This window comes from Mus musculus, chromosome 5 (assembly GCF_000001635.26).
Source record: "Mus musculus strain C57BL/6J chromosome 5, GRCm38.p6 C57BL/6J".
Lineage (NCBI taxonomy): Eukaryota > Metazoa > Chordata > Mammalia > Rodentia > Muridae > Mus > Mus musculus.
In genome coordinates, this window is record NC_000071.6 from 102876722 (window position 1) to 102896286 (window position 19565).

The 19565-nt window shown below is 40.3% G+C and overlaps 1 protein-coding gene across 10 annotated transcripts in view; it reads left to right on the forward strand.

The window, feature by feature from the left end:
- The window catches only part of Arhgap24 (Rho GTPase activating protein 24), a 697838-nt gene that overhangs the window by 669524 nt on the left and 8749 nt on the right, over positions 1 to 19565 (forward strand). For all 10 annotated transcript variants that reach the window (XM_006534888.2, NM_029270.2, NM_146161.3 and 7 more), the window contains 3 exons: positions 1720 to 1793; positions 4040 to 4161; positions 15121 to 16198. In XM_006534888.2, coding sequence (XP_006534951.1) covers positions 1720 to 1793; positions 4040 to 4161; positions 15121 to 16198 — 1274 coding nt within the window. The remainder of the gene's footprint in view (positions 1 to 1719; positions 1794 to 4039; positions 4162 to 15120; positions 16199 to 19565) is intronic.

Consider the following 19565-nt stretch of genomic DNA (forward strand, 5'->3'; position numbering starts at 1 on the left):
AATCTTACCAGCAGATAGTGCTGTTCCCAGCTTCACATACCACATTCATGTACCACAGGCTCTCCCACAGGAGAGGCCACCTGACTATCTTCTTATCTGCTGCTTCATGATTTTTGTGTTTTCTCTGGAGAACTATCTAGTCACATCACACTACATTTTACTTGCATTCCAGACATCCTAATCCCTAAAGGCCTTGGTTCCAGGGGTCCCTGAGGAGAGCTAAGCCTGTGGGTTTTGTATCTTTTACATAAAATTTTGTGTTACTTGCATAACCCATGTATAATGTATATTTTAGGTCAGCTCTAGAGAAACTAGTACAACACAGGGGCTTACAAATAGTAATTTGAGGGCTGTTAGGAAATGTTCAATACAGAAGTAGCTAGCTTTTTGTAGTAGTTTTAATCTATAGCTGGTTGAATCTTCAGGTCTGGAAGGCAACTATAATTGTCTTATTATTATTAGTGAGTTGTAAGTACAGTTTAGGCACAAATCATTTGCAAATGGTTTCTTCCATTCCATATGTTACCTCTTCACTTTCCAGATGCCTATTTTATCAAAAAAGAAAAAAATTGCTTCCGCAATTGTTGTAGCGTTTCAGTGGAATCTCACTGACCCGTTTTCCTTCCTCTGCCATTGCAGAAGCGTCTGTTTCCGGAAGAGCATACAGATTTGCTCTACATTTAGTCCCAAGGCTTTGCTTCAGTGCTCAGGTTGAGATCTGCAAGCTGTTAGGAGTCCGTTCTTGCCTATGACACGAGGAAGGGCCACCTCATCCTTCTGCACACAGACATCCAATCATCTCCGCCATGTTTGTTGGAAAGTGTGTGCTTTCAAAGTGTAACCTCCTTTGTACTACAAGAGAATACTTGTGTAGCTGTGACATAGACCATCTCTCTAGTGAAACCTAAAATATACCTTACCATGTAAAGGAAGGATAAGTCAGACCCCTTTATCAACTGACTTTTCCATGTCCTTTATATGTTAGAGTACACTTTACAATCATCAAAACCAAAGAAATTATTCTTTGTGAAATTTCTCGAATCAGCCCTCCCAATTTTTCTCTTCCTGAATGATCTAATGTAGACAAGTCAGTGCAGAGGTATTTGCCAGCAGGCATATATCTCTCTAGATCTGAGCATGTTCAATTGTGAAGGATGGTCACTACATCAATGCTGGTTTTTTTTTGGGGGGGGTGTTGGTTTTTTGTTTTTGTTTGTTTGTTTTTTTGAAGATAACTTAATTGCAAATGAAGCTATTGTCTGTTTTCAAGTCAACCGAAAACCAAGTTTTTAAAGTTCAAATAGCTTCACTTTAAAAACTGCTTCCAAAATAGTAGCTTCAGATTGCACAAGAGCTCTGAGGACTGTGTCTCTAGGCAGCCGGTTTATTGTACAGTGACCACATGGCATCTCTGAATGATATGGTCTATTGGGCCACTGTCTTTCACTGAAATGTCATCATGGGATATGTGACTGGACTTATAGAACTACTTAAAGTATCGGTGCATCTTTGGAAATGTGTCCAAACTGCTGGTTGTGATAGTAGAACATTTGCAGGGCAGGATCGTTCACTGATTCAATATATTAAGTAATATACTGTACAGTATATTAAAATAACTGCAGCAGCAGCAGAGCCCATGTGGCTATTTCTGACTCACTCTAATTCCAAGACTAACACACGAAACATAACATGTGTTTGTCTCTTCTTGTTTGTGCTCAGGGTGTTAAGGAGCTAATGAAACAAGTGAAGAGTTTGCCTGTGGTTAACTACAACCTTCTGAAGTACATTTGCAGGTAAGAATTTTCCTAAACTCAATGCCAAGACAGACAGCATTATATTCAGCTTGATGATAATTTACAGGTGGCAATGAACAACACAACCTAAGCTACGTTGGTCTCACAGAAAATTAGCAAGTTTGACAAGGTTATCTCAGAGTTCCTAAGCACTAAGAATGCCTGATTTTGTGACTTTAAAATGCCCCTTGTTTCCACACATTAAAAATATATTGCTCTAAGCAGTCAAACTTTTATCAAAGTTGTTCAGGGAACATTCCTAAAAGAGCCACATGTGGGCTGAGGAATCCAGCTTGGGAATGTGGATTCTGTCATGGACTATTTTCTTCTACACCTTCGTGCAATTTCTCTACCTTTTTGGGAGTAAAAAGCACTGGAAACCAGCTACTCCTCACAGCCACTCTGAGGTTTAGAATCCTGGGCACTGTGGCATTCACAGAAGACTTAAGTAAGTAGGACTTTCCAAACCTCCATCACACCCCTTTGTAGAGATTGCTGTGTTCAGAAATAGGTAAGACCGTCAACTTCACACCTCCAAATGCAGAGGATGTTTTAACCAACATGTGTAAAAGCAAGGAAGACTTTCATCCAAGAATTTCAAATACATTCCAGGTATTGTGTTAGGCAAAAGAAGGTCTACGTCCTCCTCAAGGAAAAGGGGAAAATAGAGGCTTGTGTGAGTCTACCACAAGCCTCTACAGAATAAAAATTCTTCTCCTCAAACACTTAGTGGATTTTTTTTAAGCTTTGTTTTTCTAAATTATTTTGTGTACACGTGAATGCCCTCTATGTATATGTGTGCCAGATAATAGCAGAAACCAGAAGACAGTGGATAGCCTGGGGCTGGAAAAATTGTGAGTCACCCAATGTGGATGCTCAAAACAGAGCAGTTTTCCTACTAAAATTGCCCCAAGAATGAGTTATTTTATGCTATTTATTCTTTAATACATAATAAAGTGAGATATATGTGCTTGCAGTTTTTCCCCAATAGAATTGACGTGTTAGTTCCCATAACATTTGAACTTAGACTTTAATAGACTATAATAGGAGCTCATAAATTTCCCATGAACACCGTGATTCCTCTTGAGTGGAGTCATGGATTTTACCAGATGACCTTGTATACCACCATGACCCAGGGTGTTGGAAGAATGCTAGTCACCTTTTAATTTCTGTAACAGAATATCCAAGCTAATCAACTTTTAAGAACTGATTAGTGTCCATTCCAGAGCATCCGAGGGTCAGTCCATTTGTGATTAGTCCTGTCACTTTGAGCCTGTGGTGAGGCAGGAGAGCAAGGAAGGAACGCCTGTATCAGCATTTGTTTAGTGACCAGGGTTGTTTTAAACAGTCAAGTATCTTTTATTGGAAGGCTATGTGCTGCCTTGTTTATTGCGTTTTGAATCACCTTGTTCTTTTTTAGTTAGGACAATGCCCAGGGCATTTATTGTTTCCTTACAAGTGTCTTTGAAATCAGCTCCAGCTCAGAGAACAAGGACTGAGGATTTTCTCTTGCTTTGTCTTCCTTTTACAATATCTATGTGTCTGTGTATCTGTATATCTATGTTTCTATGTATTCATCTATCAGTCTGTCTGTCTGTCTATATCTGACTGTTTCTTTTCTTACATAGTGATTTTTTTGTATTGTTTGAGAATCGATTACAAATTACATGCACACTGTTCGATGAAGTCCAGTCCCCCCAGTTCTCTTTCCTCTAATTTTTCCCTATTCCTTCTCAATTTTATGCTCCCTCTCTCTCTCCCTCTCCCCCTCCCCTTCTCCCTTCCTCCGCCCCCCCCCCCCTCACTGTTGTCCATTAGGGAATGAGTCTCAATATCTCCTTCAGGGACACCTCCCTGATGACTGTGACTAGGCTTCCTCTTTGAAGGTTCCACCACTTCACAACAGTATATCACATGAAGCTTTGAGCAATACTCATGTAAACCACAACAGACGGGAACACATACTCTTGACTATCAAAATCTATAATAGCATTCAAACTCACGTAATTGACAATGGAGACAAAACTCTAGCAGGCTGGAACAGGTCTCTGATGTAGTCCTAGCAGCCTGATGCTTCATCAATCATTTGCACGGTAATTTCTGTACATTCCAGCGGGAGATGTTTGAATTTCCATATAGTTTTGTCTTCGTTGAACATATTTCAGTTCATACATTTCCCAATGATCCATTCTACTCCACTAAGAAATGCATTTTCACTGTTTCGATTGTAATCTCGCCACTGCCAGGTTCCTGGATGAAGTGCAGTCCTATTCAGGAGTTAACAAGATGAGCGCACAGAACTTGGCAACTGTCTTCGGTCCTAACATCCTGCGCCCAAAGGTGGAAGATCCCTTGACCATCATGGAGGGTAAGTGGATGATCACCTTGGATCCTCACCAGGAAGAGAATCAGGTACCTCTGTTCTTAAATGAGAATGTATTTTCATTTAAGCAAGCTAAGGAAAGAAGTAAGATCATAGTTTCTCCATTAATTTACTCGGATTACTTTTTTAACTGCAAAATAATTTCCTCTGAGATGAGAGAGTTTTCTTCATATTGCTCAACATAAAATTGTAAAATGATTCCACGTTAGTGTAAACATAATTGGAGGCGGGGTCTACACCCTTTTTGTTCCCAAGTAAAGACAGGGCATTTCTGTGCCTGCCCTAGCCTGGTTTAGCTACTGAATATATGACATGGCAGAGATCTAATAAATTTATTAAGCTGCAGGCACTAAGCTAGGCAGATGCTCATCTGCTCTAACCCTTATGGCTGCCGGTTTCACAGTCATGTGGTCCTTTCTTGCAATCTGAGTCTTGCCCTGGCTCATGCGGATCCTCACGTGACTTCCCTGAGGATGTCTCATGGTGAATCCTCCTGGTCCTCTTCTCCTCCTCTCTTTCATGACTTTGTTGCTTCCAGGATCGAAAGTCCCGCCCTATTCTCTTCTGCCCAGCTATAGGCTGTATCAGTCCTTTACTAACCAATCAGAGGTGGTGAAAAAGAAAGACACAGCACTGAGAAAAGAGATGCTCCAAATATCAAAATGCCAACCTCCACACTGTGACCAGATCTCTGAGCACATCCATCAGCATCTCACTACACAGTGCAGAGAACCATCCCCCAAAACATTAGCCCCCAGTCACAGAGAAATTTGCGCAGATCAGTGGATCACCTGACAGTTAGGAGACAGAAGTACTGGAAGAGTGGTCCTTTTGCAGGCCAGGGTTATCGCCAGAGAATTCAAAATGTTAATTTCAGTTAATAAGTATTTATTAGTTTAGAGAAATGTAATGATTTCAAGTGGTAAAGTGGTAAATAAATTTAATTTTTTACATGGCAACGCTGCTTACCTGAGGGTTGAAACCTAAAGAAGTTTTTACTATTCAGATTACAAAACCTTTCACATCATTTTCTATAATAATCTACCTCCATTTAATTCTATCACTCTTCAATGATTGGGTGACTTTTCTCTTTTACTTGTGGGTACTATTACTATTTTCCAAAAATGATTAAAATTGAACATTACAGAAACTAATAGGCAACTTGGAAAGAAAAATGATAATTAGTTTTAGTTTTACTCAGATTTAATTTAATCTTAATGGAAATATTAACCTCCAAGTATGATATTCTTCCCTTTTTGAAAGTTCAAAGATATCCATTCTGTATTTTGAGTGGGAGAGACAAGCCATCGAGTATGTGCCTATCATGTAAGCTTAACTTCTCTTTTCTGATATGGAGAGAAGGACAAGCTAGCATCATGATTTTGATAAAGGATAATCCGGAGAAATTAACTACATCTAAAGAATATAGCCGACATAAAAGTATGATATCTCTGCAGCAAAAAGAAGTTTAAAACTGCTTTAGTTCATTGTCTTTAGTGTTTAACACACTTGTAACATGTAAGGGTTATGGAATGAAAGCCCACGAACACACCCCCCCCCCTTCGTTGCACTGTGGCATGATGATGGTTTAATGACAGCCTGGTCACTTCCCAGTGGATTTCCTCATAGCTGATCTTCCTGCATTTCCCATGTTCCTTTGCCCTTGATATTTTCTACACATTAGGGCAAGATCAAATTCCTCTTTGTGAGACTGAAGATTGTCCTGTGTTCTTAAGCCAGGATCTGTACTGTAGCTGAGTCTATCCCTACCTGTTTGTTTACCACAGTGCCTAAAATATTGGTCCACCGAAAGATGAAATGGTGATATAGCTTTATATTTTTCATTTCCTTATTTTGTCAAGACGTGTGATATAATGCGTATCATCTCAGTTGTCTTAAGTACCCATCATAGAAGGACTGTGTGATCTCACACTGCTGTGTAGCCATGACCCATCTACAGGGCTCGGTTTATCATGCAGAGCTGAGACACTGTGCCTATCAACCATTAATCCTCATGTGCTTCTGCACAGGCCCCTGGAAATGACCATTTTACTGTCTGTCACTATGACTCTGCTTATTCTAGGCACCTCATTGTATTAGTTAGATTTCAGCTCTATGGTAAAATATCTGAGTTAAAAAATATCTGAGTTCAAAGCTTAAGATAGAATTTCTTTTTTGTTGTTGTTGTTGTTTAAAACATTGAATCAAATTTAATTCACAGACTATTATACTAAAACAAATTATATTTATTATACTGTTTTAAATAAAGACATGAAAGTGATTCAGACATTTTGATTAGTTAAATATGCTAACTATAAAACATAAAATCTCATTTGTGAATCAAGACACCAACACACAATTCAGAAGCAGTACAACCATGTTCACACATAAACTGACATGCAACTCAGAGTTGTGACTTATTACGTGGTACTAGGTGGTTTGTTTGTTATTTCTATGTATTATTTTCTCATAAAAAAAGAATTATGTAATTAGAGACGTGTAAACTAGAAGGCCAACAATGAAGAGGTAAAGAAAAGTTTCCATAATGTGTTTATAAAGCAAAACAGTAATTTACTTTTCTATAATTTAACATTATAGTTAGATAGCATGCAGTCCATTTCCTAAGTTAAATACATCTCATAGAAGCTATATGGCGTCTCCTTGTCTCCATCTGCCAATAAGAAATCTGACAGTAAATGAGAATATACATTTCTGTAAATAAAAAGATATATTTCAATATATAAGCTCATGACTATGTAAGTGGCTTTTAAGAAGATTGTTCTTTGAAAGCTTCACACAGTGTATCTTTAGCATATTGTTTTCCATCTCCCAACTCCTCCCAGAGCCTCCTTCCTACCCACCCACCCAGCTTCATGTTCTCTCTTATAAACAAACCAAAAGGAAAAGAAAAATGCTTAATACACACAAAGTCTTTTAGAAGTTTCTAATGGGTTGGTGTTAGCCACATGATGTGCCATTCAAATCTCATGAATGGGCAGCTTCCCTGGTTGGACAGGTCACTAGATTATTGAATCTCTAGTTGGGTTTAGATGCATGGACGACAGCCAGTTGCATCATCATTTTTTTTTTTATTTTAGCTTCTGGTCTCCGTATCTTAATTTTTGAGCAGAGTATAATTGTGATAAATACACTAACCAAATAACATATAATTGACTGTTTCCTGTCTGATAAGCTAACTGACATCCCCAACCTGGCTGAGTAGAAATGATATGAAATTCTTTTGAGACTATTGCCATTTTACCATCACTAAATATACCATTATCAATAATGACTGAAAATTATAGATAGCACACAGTGTTGCTTAGTACTTCTAGTTATCAAGCAATAATGAGATACCACTACAAAGTATAAAATGAATGCTCAATGTGGACAGTCTTATTGTTTAGGACCATTTTTGATTATTTGGGCAAGTTTTTACAAACTTGAATGCCCATATGCCATAGGGCCCAGAAGAAAAGTATGCTAAGTATATACCCAAGGGAAAAAGGAAAATATGTTCATAAGATTTGTAATCAAATGTCTCTACTGATTTTGTTTCTTACATTGCAAACATAAAGACAGAGAAAGTTGCCATCAAATAGTGAAAAGACAGTGGTGGTGCACATCGATAAACCCAGCACCCAAGAGGCAGAAGCAGAGTGATACCAAGTCCTAAGAAAGCCTGGACTACATTGCCAGATCCTCATTTACATCAACCTACCAAAGCTAGGGGAACATCAATGAGGAGGATATAGAGAAAATGTAAGAGGCAGAGGTTGTTTATACAAGCTTGCAATCCCACCAACAATGGAGGAGTATTCCTCTTTCTCCACATCCTCTCCAGCATCTGCTGTCACCTGAATTTTTGATCTTAGCCATTCTGACTGGTGTGAGGTGGAATCTCAGGGTTGTTTTGATTTGCATTTCCCTATAATTAAGGATGCTGAACATTTTTTCAGGTGCTTCTCAGCCATTCAGTATTCCTCAGGTGAGAATTCTTTGTTTAGCTCTGAGCCCCATTTTTTAATGGGGTTATTTGATTTTCTGGAGTCCACCTTCTTGAGTTCTTTATATGTATTGGATATTAGTCCCCTATCTGATTTAGGATAGGTAAAGATCCTTTCCCACTCTGTTGGTATCCTTTTTGTCTTATTGACGGTGTCTTTTGCCTTACAGAAGCTTTGCAATTTTATGAGGTCCCATTTGTTGATTCTCGATTTTACAGCACAAGCCATTGCTGTTCTATTCAGGAATTTTTCCCCTGTACCCATATCTTCGAGGCTTTTGCACACTTTCTCCTCTATAAGTTTCAGTCTCTGGTTTTATGTGGAGTTCCTTGATCCACTTAGATTTGACCTTAGTACAAGGAGATAGGAATGGATCCATTTGCATTCTTCTACATGATAACCGCCAGTTGTGCCAGCACCATTTGTTGAAAATGCTGTCTTTTTTCCACTGGATGGTTTTAGCTCCCCTGTCAAAGACCAAGTGACCATAGGTGTGTGGGTTCATCTCTGGGTCTTCAATTCTGTTCCATTAGTCTACTTGTCTGTCACTATACCAGTACCATGCAGTTTTGATCACAATTGCTCTGTAGTACAGTTTTAGGTCCAGCATGGTGATTCCACCAGAGGTTCTTTTATCCTTGAGAAGAGTTTTTGCTCTCCTAGGTTTTTTGTTCTTCCAGATGAATCTGCCGATTGCCCTTTCTAATTCGTTGAAGAATTGAGTTGGAATTTTGATGGGGATTGCATTGAATCTGTAGATTGCTTTTGGCAAGATAGCCATGTTTACAATGTTGATCCTGCCAATCCATGAGCATGGGAGATCTTTCCATCTTCTGAGATCTTCTTTAATTTCTTTCTTCAGAGACTTGAAGTTCTTATCATACAGATCTTTCACTTCCTTTGTTAGAGTCACGCCAAGGTATTTTATATTATTTGTGACTATTGAGAAGGGTGTTGTTTCCCTAATTTCTCAGCCTGTTTATTCTTTGTGTAAAGAAAGGCCATTGATTTGTTTGAGTTAATTTTATATCCAGCTACTTCACTGAAGCTGTTTATCAGGTTTAGGAGTTCTCTGGTGGAATTTTCAGGGTCACATATATACTATCATATCATCTGCAAATAGTGATATTTTGACTTCCTCCTTTCCAATTTGTATCCCCTTGATCTCCTTTTGTTGTCAAATTGCTCTGGCTAGGACTTCAAGTACAATGTTGAATAGGTAGGGAGCAAGCTTGTACAACCACTCTGGAAATCAGTCTGGCAGTTCCTCAGAAAATTGGACATAGTACTACTGGAGGATCCCACAATACCTCTCCTGGGCATATATCCAGAAGATGTTCCAATCGATAAGAAGGACATATGCTCTACTATGTTCATAGCAGCCTTATTTATAATAGCCAGAAGCTGAAAAGAACCCAGATGCCCCTCAACAGAGGAATGTATACAGAAAATGTGGTACATTTACACATTGGAGTACTACTCAGCTATTAAAAAGAATGAATTTATGATTCCTAGGCAAATGGATGGACCCAGAGGGCATCATCCCGAGTGAGGTAACCCAATCACAAAAGAACTCACATGATATGTACTCACTGATAAGTGGTTATTAGCCCAGAAACTTAGAATACCCAAGATATAAAATGTAATTTGTAAAACACATGAAACTCAAGAAGAATGAAGACCAAAGTGTGGAAACTTTGCCCCTTCTTAGAATTGGGAACAAAACACCCATGGAAGGAGTTACAGAGACAAAGTTTGGAGCTGTGACGAAAGGATGGACCATCTAGAGACTGCCATATCCAGGGATCCAGGGATCCAGGGATCCATCCCGTAATCAGCCTCCAAATGCTGACACCATTGCATACACTAGCAAGATTTTGCTGAAAGGACCCTGATATAGCTCTCTCTTGTGAGGATATTCTTGGGCCTAGCAAACACAGAAGTGGATGCTCACAGTCAGTTATTGGATGGAACACAGGGACCCCAATGGAGGAGCTAGAGAAAGTACCCAAGGAGCTAAAGAGATCTGTAGCCCTATAGGTGGAATAACAATATGAGCTAACCAGTACCCCCAGAGCTGGTATCTCTAGCTGCATATGTATCAGAAGATGGCCTAGTCGGCCATCAGTGGAAAGAGAGGCCCATCGGTCTTGCAAACTTTATATGCCTCAGTACAGGGGAACGCCAGGGCCAAGAAGTGGGAGTGGGGAGAATGGGGAGGAGGGCATGGGAGACTTTTGGGATAGCACTGGAAATGTAAATGAAGAAAATACCTAATTTAAAAAAAAAAAGAGGCAGAGGTTAGGTAGAAGGACTGAAAGGGGGGCTGTTTTAGGCAGCAATTGCAACCATGATTCCACAACATCTAAGGCTGTCTCTGTGGGATCTTCATAAGACGCAGTCTGCCAATTATAGATTAAGTAGGAGCTCACAGATTTTCACCTCTTCCTGTTGAAATATCAGCCCCAGTATATCCTGGGAGAGAAACAGTCATTGTCTTAAGTTGAGTGCCCTGGGCTGAGTCCAGCAGACTCCAGCAGACAGTTTGAAAACTGTGGCCACACAAAGAGAACTTTAAAAACTCAATGGGTCACAAAGTAAAATAGGAAGAGATGAATGTGAGAGTCTCATAGGGAAGAGGAGAGATTGACAATGGTGGGTGGGAGGTTAGAGAGGGAACAGGTAGAAGTAACAAGAATGGGTTCTATAGATTTAGAGTTAGAGATAGAAATAGAGATAGAGATATGAAGGCCAAAGAACATTTTTAATAAAAGTTAGAATAAAAGAAGTAATAATCTATAAAGTCATATCTATAGACTGAAATACTAGGAACTAAAAGGAACAAAGATTGGATGACTGGACACAAAAGACTGTTGTGGTAGTTCCTAGAACCACCTGAGAAAGAAGTCTCAACAGAAGATTGTCTACATAAGCTTGTCCTGTGGCCATGTGTCTATGGGGAACTCTCTGGGTCGCCATAATCGATGTGGGAAGATCCAGTCTGCAAGTGCTGGGGGCTAGCGGAGCACTAACCATGCCTGTCTCCGTTTCTCTCTGCTCTGGACCATGGGTGAGATATGACTTCTCATGACTCCTGCTTTGATTTCCCTGCTGTGAAGGACTCTAACTTGGAATTGTGAGCTAATGTAAACCTCCCTTCCCCCTAGATTGCTTTCTGCTGGGATATTTTTGCACAGCAACAACAACATGAAATTAGAACAGTGATGGTATAATTGCATTTATATTATGCTCCATCAAAAGCAAAACTGTAGTCACAGAACTCACAATAGTGGTTCCCATGGGTAGGTGATGTGGGCAAGAGGTTAAGAGCAAAAGGTCGCAGGGGAAATTACCCGTATCATAATTAGGTAGTTTTTCCAGGACGATGTACACTTGCCATAACTCGTTGAATATCCTCAGACATGGAAATGGCAGTGGCATAGGTTATTTGCTACAGAACTATAACTTGAAATTGTAGTGTATAAAATACCACCTCTGCATCTTTAAAGGAAAATTAAATTCTTAGCCAATGCTTATACAAAAAAAGCTGCCTGTGATATTTTTTTTTTTAATTTAACCTGCACAAAATAATATGAGCCAAGAGAGAGTTGATGGAACGCAGAGCTCGGTGTGATTCCAGAGTTAGCTGGGACTCTGTATCATAGGCTGGTGATTACAGCTGCTGAAACCTCATTGTCTGGGCTTGATAATCTGCATTAGCATTCTGAGGAAGAAAACAACAGAGCAGAGAGAAGCAGAGGGAAGGAAACAGAGGTGGTTCATGCAGTAGCAGGCGCATGTCAGCATGTCATCACCGCCACTGTTATAAAATGTAAAGTCCCTTTGCAGGAGACTCCTGCCATTGCTCATCCCAGAGACTAGATGGCAGAAAAATGTCCTGGCACACAAGAGAGAATGTTCCGAATCTGTGAGGCTTTGACACTCGCTCTGTCTTGTGGCAGACACGCTCTGCCCTGGATGCTCGCAAGCTCATCTTGGAGACAGGAAATTTATCGTCTAGTTAGTTAAATGTCGCCCAGAATCCATAACTGTAATAAAACACAGCGAAGCTTCAAATGCTAACATCCCAGTGATGGGAAAAAGGTTCATTCCCTTCAGTGCTAGACAGAGTCGTATATAATGGCGGCTGTAAACCTTTGTGTCTGTCACGCAGGCAAGGAATTTGATAGAGTCAAGCTTGTGCCTGCAGTGCTGACAGGGTTGAAGGCCATTTAGAATATTTCTGTTTTCTTTTATTCATTGTTTGCATATGTTTATCTCTTTATGTACACACACACACACACACACACACACACGTTCACACAGGTACCTGTAGAGGCTAGAAGAGGTTGTCAAATAGGCTAGAGCTGGAGTTAGGGGCAGTTGTTAGTACCATGTGTTAGCATCACACATGGGTACTTGCAACTCATCTTTTAACTGCTGAGCCATCTCCCCAGCCCAGACCACTGTAAGTCCTTTAAACCTTTCATAATAGACTCACTGCATTGAGAATGTGATTCAGACTTCAGCGATTAATGAGAAACAGGAGCTGCCTATACTCTATAAAACATTTCCATTCTGGTTTTTTTTCCTCCCTAAACTCTGTCATGTAATTGATGTTGGTTCAATAAAATTTGTCTTTAGTCACCTTGCTATAATTGGCCTATTAGACTTCACCTTGGCCGTTATCCTTCATGACCTTAGCAAAGACTTTAACGTTTCCTGACCTCAGTTTCCTCTTCGGAAAAGTGTTGCATCCCATGTCATGCAAGGCTTTCCAGAGACTTTGTTTGGGACACACGTGAAATACTCCCACCTGCTACAGTGTCCCTCAGTCACAGGGGATCATCTAGGGGTCCTGTGAAAATGCAAATTCAGACTCAGAGTGTGTCCATGCACGTCCTGAAGTTGTGAAGCTTCCTCTAGCTGTTACTGTTTCTAGACTGTTCTGACACTGTCCTGTGGAAACTACGTATAAACACAAACTCTTACATCCCCCTCCATGACTCTGACATTGGAACCTGCCTTTTCAACAGGATATGCATATGATCTTTGTGCACATAAAGCACCTGTACCGTTGCTCCAGCAGCTACTGGAAATGAAAAATTATACAATTTGAGCCATCATAGAAATAGTATGAATGACATGGATGAATGTAACGTTTTTCTTATTTAGACTGAATTTCAATATTTAAACAAAGTGTTGCACTGGGCTGCTGTTCCGAGTCAGCCTGGTAAACTGACTTAGAGCGTTTCTAGTAACTAGAGTGTTTGGACTTCTCCAGAGTCAGCACCTTTTCCCCAGTGAATCAGCAACACTTTATTCTCTGAACATCTCTTTTTTGTTGTTGTTGGAAAGTGAACATAAGCATGTAGGAAACTTGGAGATGATTCTCATCCTTGTTGCTTCTGTGAAGCTGCTCAGTGCCCTTTCATGACCCTTCTGTAAAGTGCCTGCTTTCAGTTACATATAGCTTTTGAAGCCTATGCATTGTGTGCTTGGTTTGCTAGCAAGTAGCTAGAGATTTGCTTAAGTCCCTAGAGTGGGTAAGATTCCTTATGTCTCTCAAGAGGTTGTGCGCACCTGCTGAACCAAGTCTACACTTAGCTAGGCAGCAGTTCACAAGTTCGCTTGGTCTCTGCTTGTGTTCCCAGGTCAGTCATTTGTAAAAGCTTGCAGGCTTCTAACTTCTCTCCAGAGCATGACCATATTCATAAATGTGACCAATGCCATCTAAACTCCCAAGAGTTTATCATAGCATCCTCGCCATTTCATCCCCAGGGCTGTCCTTTAATATTGGGGTTGGCTTGGTGTTTGTCTGTTTCAGCTGGCATCTGTTTCTTCAGATGGAGATGATGTGTTGGTATGCTTTATCCTGGTGTGATTGAAAGGCAGCTTTTTATCTAAAGCGAGTTCTGAATCAGATCGCATGAGTTGTTGTGAATGGAGTCTTCAGGCAGAAAACCAGAGAGGTCACGTCATGGCAGTTCTCTGGGACAGGGACGGAGGCTTTGGGATTTTCCAATACTGTTCATCCTGTCGCAGTGACACACACAGTTGGTTGTCACAGAGAAGGTGGATTGTTAGTTTTCAAGATTCATTGATGGAATATCAATATCCATCAGTATCTGAGCAACTACAACAATGCAGAGATGCTGTTTCTATTGAGACTTCCCCCAGAGGCTTAAATCCTTAAGTTTATTTCCAGAAATCTGAAGAGGTTGATTCTAAGAAATACTGTTAGTGCTTTTATAGAAATGAGGATTTTTAGATGTCTTTAATGTAGCATTCTAGCCAATGCTCCTTAGCCCTAAATCTTTTTAAATGACAAAATTCACATGGAACTTCATTGTTTTCTTATATTGAAAAGATAGAACATGTACACATCGTAGACTATATAAGGCTCTATTTACATACACTGCTAAAGCCATAGTGAGGACTTGAAGCAATCGTCAGATGGGAGATCAACATGGCCCCTTCTTAAACATTTCTAGTGCTGAAAATATTAAACTTCCAATAAATATTGTATACTGATTAAAACACAGGATCTGAAATATAGAACTCTGAATTCAAGGCTATAGTCTGGCCCATGTATGTGACATGTATACATGTATGTGTATGGATGTCTATATTTATGTATATACACGCATACATATGTAATATGTATGATATATATGTGTGTAGATATAGATATAGATAGATATAGATATCATTGCTTGTTTCATACTCTAGTGAAAACAAAATAAAGTTTCTGGCACAGACTAGATACTCCAGAAGCTGTAGCTTCTATTACTAATAGAATCATTAAGACCATAGGTTTCTATTGGTAATATTCATAGTAAATTTCTTCTAAATATCTTTCTTCATAAGCTCAGTTCAAACTGGGAAGTAAATCAAAACTATTTCACTCATGCGCTTTTCTTCTATGTGCTTGCAGGCACTGTGGTGGTCCAGCAGTTAATGTCAGTGATGATTAGTAAGCATGATCGACTCTTCCCCAAAGACACAGAACCACAAAGCAAGCCCCAAGACGGCCCGAACAGCAATAATAACGATGGTCATAAGAAAGCCACCATGGGTCAGTTGCAGAACAAAGAAAACAATAATACCAAGGAGAGCCCCGTCAGAAGGTGCTCTTGGGACAAGCCTGAATCCCCCCAGAGAAGCAGCGTGGACAATGGATCCCCCACAGCCCTATCAGGCAGCAAAACCAACAGCCCAAGGAACAGTATCCACAAGCTGGATATTTCCAGGAGCCCCCCTCTCATGGTCAAAAAGAACCCAGCCTTCAACAAGGGCAGTGGGATTGTCACCAACGGGTCATTCAGCAGCAGCAATGCAGAAGGTGTCGAGAAGCCTCAAACTACTCCTAATGGGAGTTTACAAGCCAGAAGGACCTCTTCACTGAAGAGTTCTGGTACCAAAATGGGCACTCACAGTGTACAGAATGGCACTGTCCGCATGGGTATTCTGAACACTGACACACTAGGGAATTCCTTGAACGGCCGGAGCATGAGTTGGCTGCCCAATGGCTATGTGACCCTGAGAGATAACAAACAGAAGGAGCCAGCAGGAGAGTCAGGCCAGCACAACAGACTCTCCACCTACGACAATGTCCACCAGCAGTTCTCCTCGATGAGCCTCGACGACAAGCACAGCGTGGACAGTGCCACGTGGTCCACCTCCTCCTGCGAAATCTCCCTCCCTGAGAACTCCAATTCCTGCCGCTCCTCTACCACCACGTGCCCAGAGCAAGACTTCTACGTTGGGAACTTTGAGGACCCTGTTTTAGACGGCCCACCTCAGGATGATCTTTCCCATCCCGGGGACTATGAGAACAAAAGTGACCGCAGGAGCGTAGGGGGCCGAAGCAGCCGCGCCACGAGCAGCAGCGATAACAGCGAGACATTCGTGGGCAACACCAGCAGCAACCACAGTGCACTTCACAGTTTAGTTTCCAGCCTGAAGCAGGAGATGACCAAACAGAAGATCGAGTATGAGTCCAGGATAAAAAGGTGAGAAAACTTGGAAGTCATATCATCCGAGGGTGATATCGGTGACATTAGTACTAAGTCTTTGGGGACCAAATAAACCACACGCGGGTGGTCTGAGCCTAACTTCTCCCTTTACCATTTTCCAGCTCTGGAAATTTGGGGAACTTAGGCTAATTACCTGGAACTTGGAATTCTTAATGGGAAAATTTTAAAGATATTCCCTCAAAAGCACGCAAAAGGTCACTGAGCCTTGTTTCCGACATGGCATCAGGCCCTCCTCAATGATTATTGAATATCTATTTCTGTATTTGAGAGACCCCGGGGACAGGGCAGCAACCTGCTGGTTTTAGCTTCTAAGATAAGAGTGTAGAATTAGAGTAAAACAAAAAGTTGAGTTACACGTTAGGATGAAAGTTTAAAAGCACACAGATGTTTTATTGTCATTTTTCAACCATTTATTCCTGAGAGAGAGTATTTTTTATATATAAATTGTATTTTGATCATACTCAACCCCATATTTCAGTTCCTCCCCTATATTCACTTTCTATCCCCTCCCCTCTTACACCTTCCAAATTAAGTTGTCTTCTGTTTTCTGACTATAGAGTTCAGTTTGTGATACCAAACTGCCCTGGAATATGGTAACACCATTGAAGAAAACATATTTTCCCTCTTCCAGTGATAGTTCTTCAGCGAGGGATGCTATTTTATACCTATCTTCTATAGTCTATGCTGTGATTATGTCTAGTTTGAAGCCTTTTTCATGCCTTCACAATCCCTGCAAATTCACATGAGCAACTCTTCTGTCCTGTGGGAGAAACACTTTTCCTTGAGGTCATCTACCACCTATGTGTCCCATACAAACTTTGTCCCCCTACTGCCGAGTAATACCTGAGCATGGGGACAAATGTGAACATTTAAGTCACATTTAGACTTAATGGTTGGGAGAGTATGTTTGATCTAACAGCCAACTCAGACTGAGAGGAATCTGAATGGCTTGCTAGAGTCCTCGATTTGGCTCCCAGCAACTGCTTTAATGACTCCAAACCCCACGGTTAGTTACGAAATTATATGATGTGACATATATGTAAATATCTCTAATACAGAGATGATAGGTAAGTGGTTGATATATATGTATATATAGTTGACTTTAATGTATTGTAATGCATTTCCCAGCCACTGATTAATTACAAAACAAAAGATTGCATGCTTTCATAAACTATGGGTAATTAAGTATAAATTAAAATACCACTTAGGAGACTGGAAAATTACTTCCCCTGCCAAAATCTTTTTGTGCGCTTCACTAAAAGAAAATAAGCTTTTGAGTTTTTCTCTATGGTGCTCTAGTAATGGTGGCATTAATAAAAGGCTGTCATTCCATAGCAGGGATTCTGGGATAGATCTGTGATCTGAGAGCTACAGTGCATTTTAGACAGCATGATAAACAGCAGAACTTTCAAAGAGTGTTTCTGTTCCCTGCGCCTCTGATCTTCCTCTCCCGCTGGGAATCCAGGGGAGAGGCTGAGGGAGGCTGGTGCACACCCAAGTTGTGGGATGTGCAACCACAACCAGCGTTCTCACGATTTTCCAGCCATTGTAGCGCAGAATTATACACTTCTCTTCAAATTCCTTCTTAACTCCACCCCATCAGTATCGCGGATGGAGAGACAGACAGCCGACGTGTGGGTGCAGGGATATTTCACTTCATCTCTCGGCCAATGGGATGCTTGTTTTAAGCTTCAAGCATAGGAGTTTACTGTTCTTTCCTGCCCCTCCCCTCCCATTGGTTTCCAGCTTTACATTCTTAGGGAGCTCTGATCATACTCAGACAAAGTTCATTTGTATGTTATCAGGTATTCAGGCTGATGATCCAATTCTCTTATGAGTTTGGTATAGTGTATATAATTGTAAGATATAACTGTGGATAACTGTAACATATAGCCATGTGTAACTGTAACATAACTGTGGATATCTGTAACATATAGCCATGTGTAACTGTAACATAGCTGTGGATAACTAAGATATAGTTGTTACTCAGACCATGTGCATCTGCAGTTCTCCCATTTTTTTCTCCTACAGAGGTAGAAATTTTGCTTAATTGTCAGAGCATTGTTCTAAGCTTGTCCATGTATTCTAACGAGTCTACTATGTTTCATATTGACTAACTTAAGGCGCCTCAGCCGGCCTTATATACAGGGTCATTTATGTCCTTGATGAGCCAATCCTTTGATCATAAAATAACTGTCATTTTTATATTAAGGGTTCTCCTCCAAAGTCCACCTTCCTGGGATTAATGTCATGGAAGATTCTTTCCTTTAAAACTTACCATTTCTTAACTTTGAAAATATATTTGATTATTGATCTAAGGACATATCTCTTTAAAGTATGGCATATTTCACCCATCACCTCTGGTCTATGTCACCCCATGTTCTCAGTTTTCTCTCTCCATACCTTTACTGAGGTGTATTTGGAATTCTCAATCTACTCCCCCCAGCTTGTCTTAACTTCTGCTTCCTGCATAATTCCCCAACTTTAGCCCATGTGACCCTGACACTCAGGTCAGCTTCCTAGCACTTAATCCTCTTTTGTAAGGATTCAAGTCTGCCAACTGTAGGCATTCACAACTAGATTTTGGTTTCATTCCCTTCCTTAGAGAGAGAATGTGTGCTTCAAGGTCTTAGGTGAACCCACTAGCACTTTTTGGCTTCTCTTTCACTAGAGTCTCCATCTGTTGCCAGATAACGGAGATAACGGTCCATCCTCTCAGATTTTAGTATAGGATAGCACTATTGTGGACTTCCAGTTACAAACCTATGCTGCATTTATTCCTGGACCCCAATATCTAAACATACTCTTATTTTAATTTTAGCCTTGGCAAAATATACATAAAGTGTTTATAAATTATCCGTCATTTCTGTGGGTCTGGTTTCAAGGAATTTTATTTGCTGCCTAGTCCTTTAGCTTCCTGGAATTTTACACAAATGTCTCTGACTCACATGGCATGTTAATACAGTCTCTGCATGGGTTATCTCACTTGGCATTTAACTAAAAATTTGATCATGTGCTGGACGTAGCCTTCTTAGCTATTGCACAGTTGAAAGGATTTTACTTTGTTCTGTTTTAGTTTGGGATTCAACTTAACTTACAAAGGGAGACTTGCTTCACAGTCATTTAAGCTTTTTTATCATCTAATACAATGTACAGATTACACATAAGGCTTGACTTTTTCAAAACAGGAAAGTAATAAATTTCAATTTTTAGTTACTATTTAGGTAATCTAGATTTTAAATTGCACTGGTTTGGTAAACTTGAATGAGCCCTGTGATACTTTAGCTCAGACAAGAATTGTGCAGGTCAACTGTTAGCAAATATAAGCCACCAAGGACAAAGT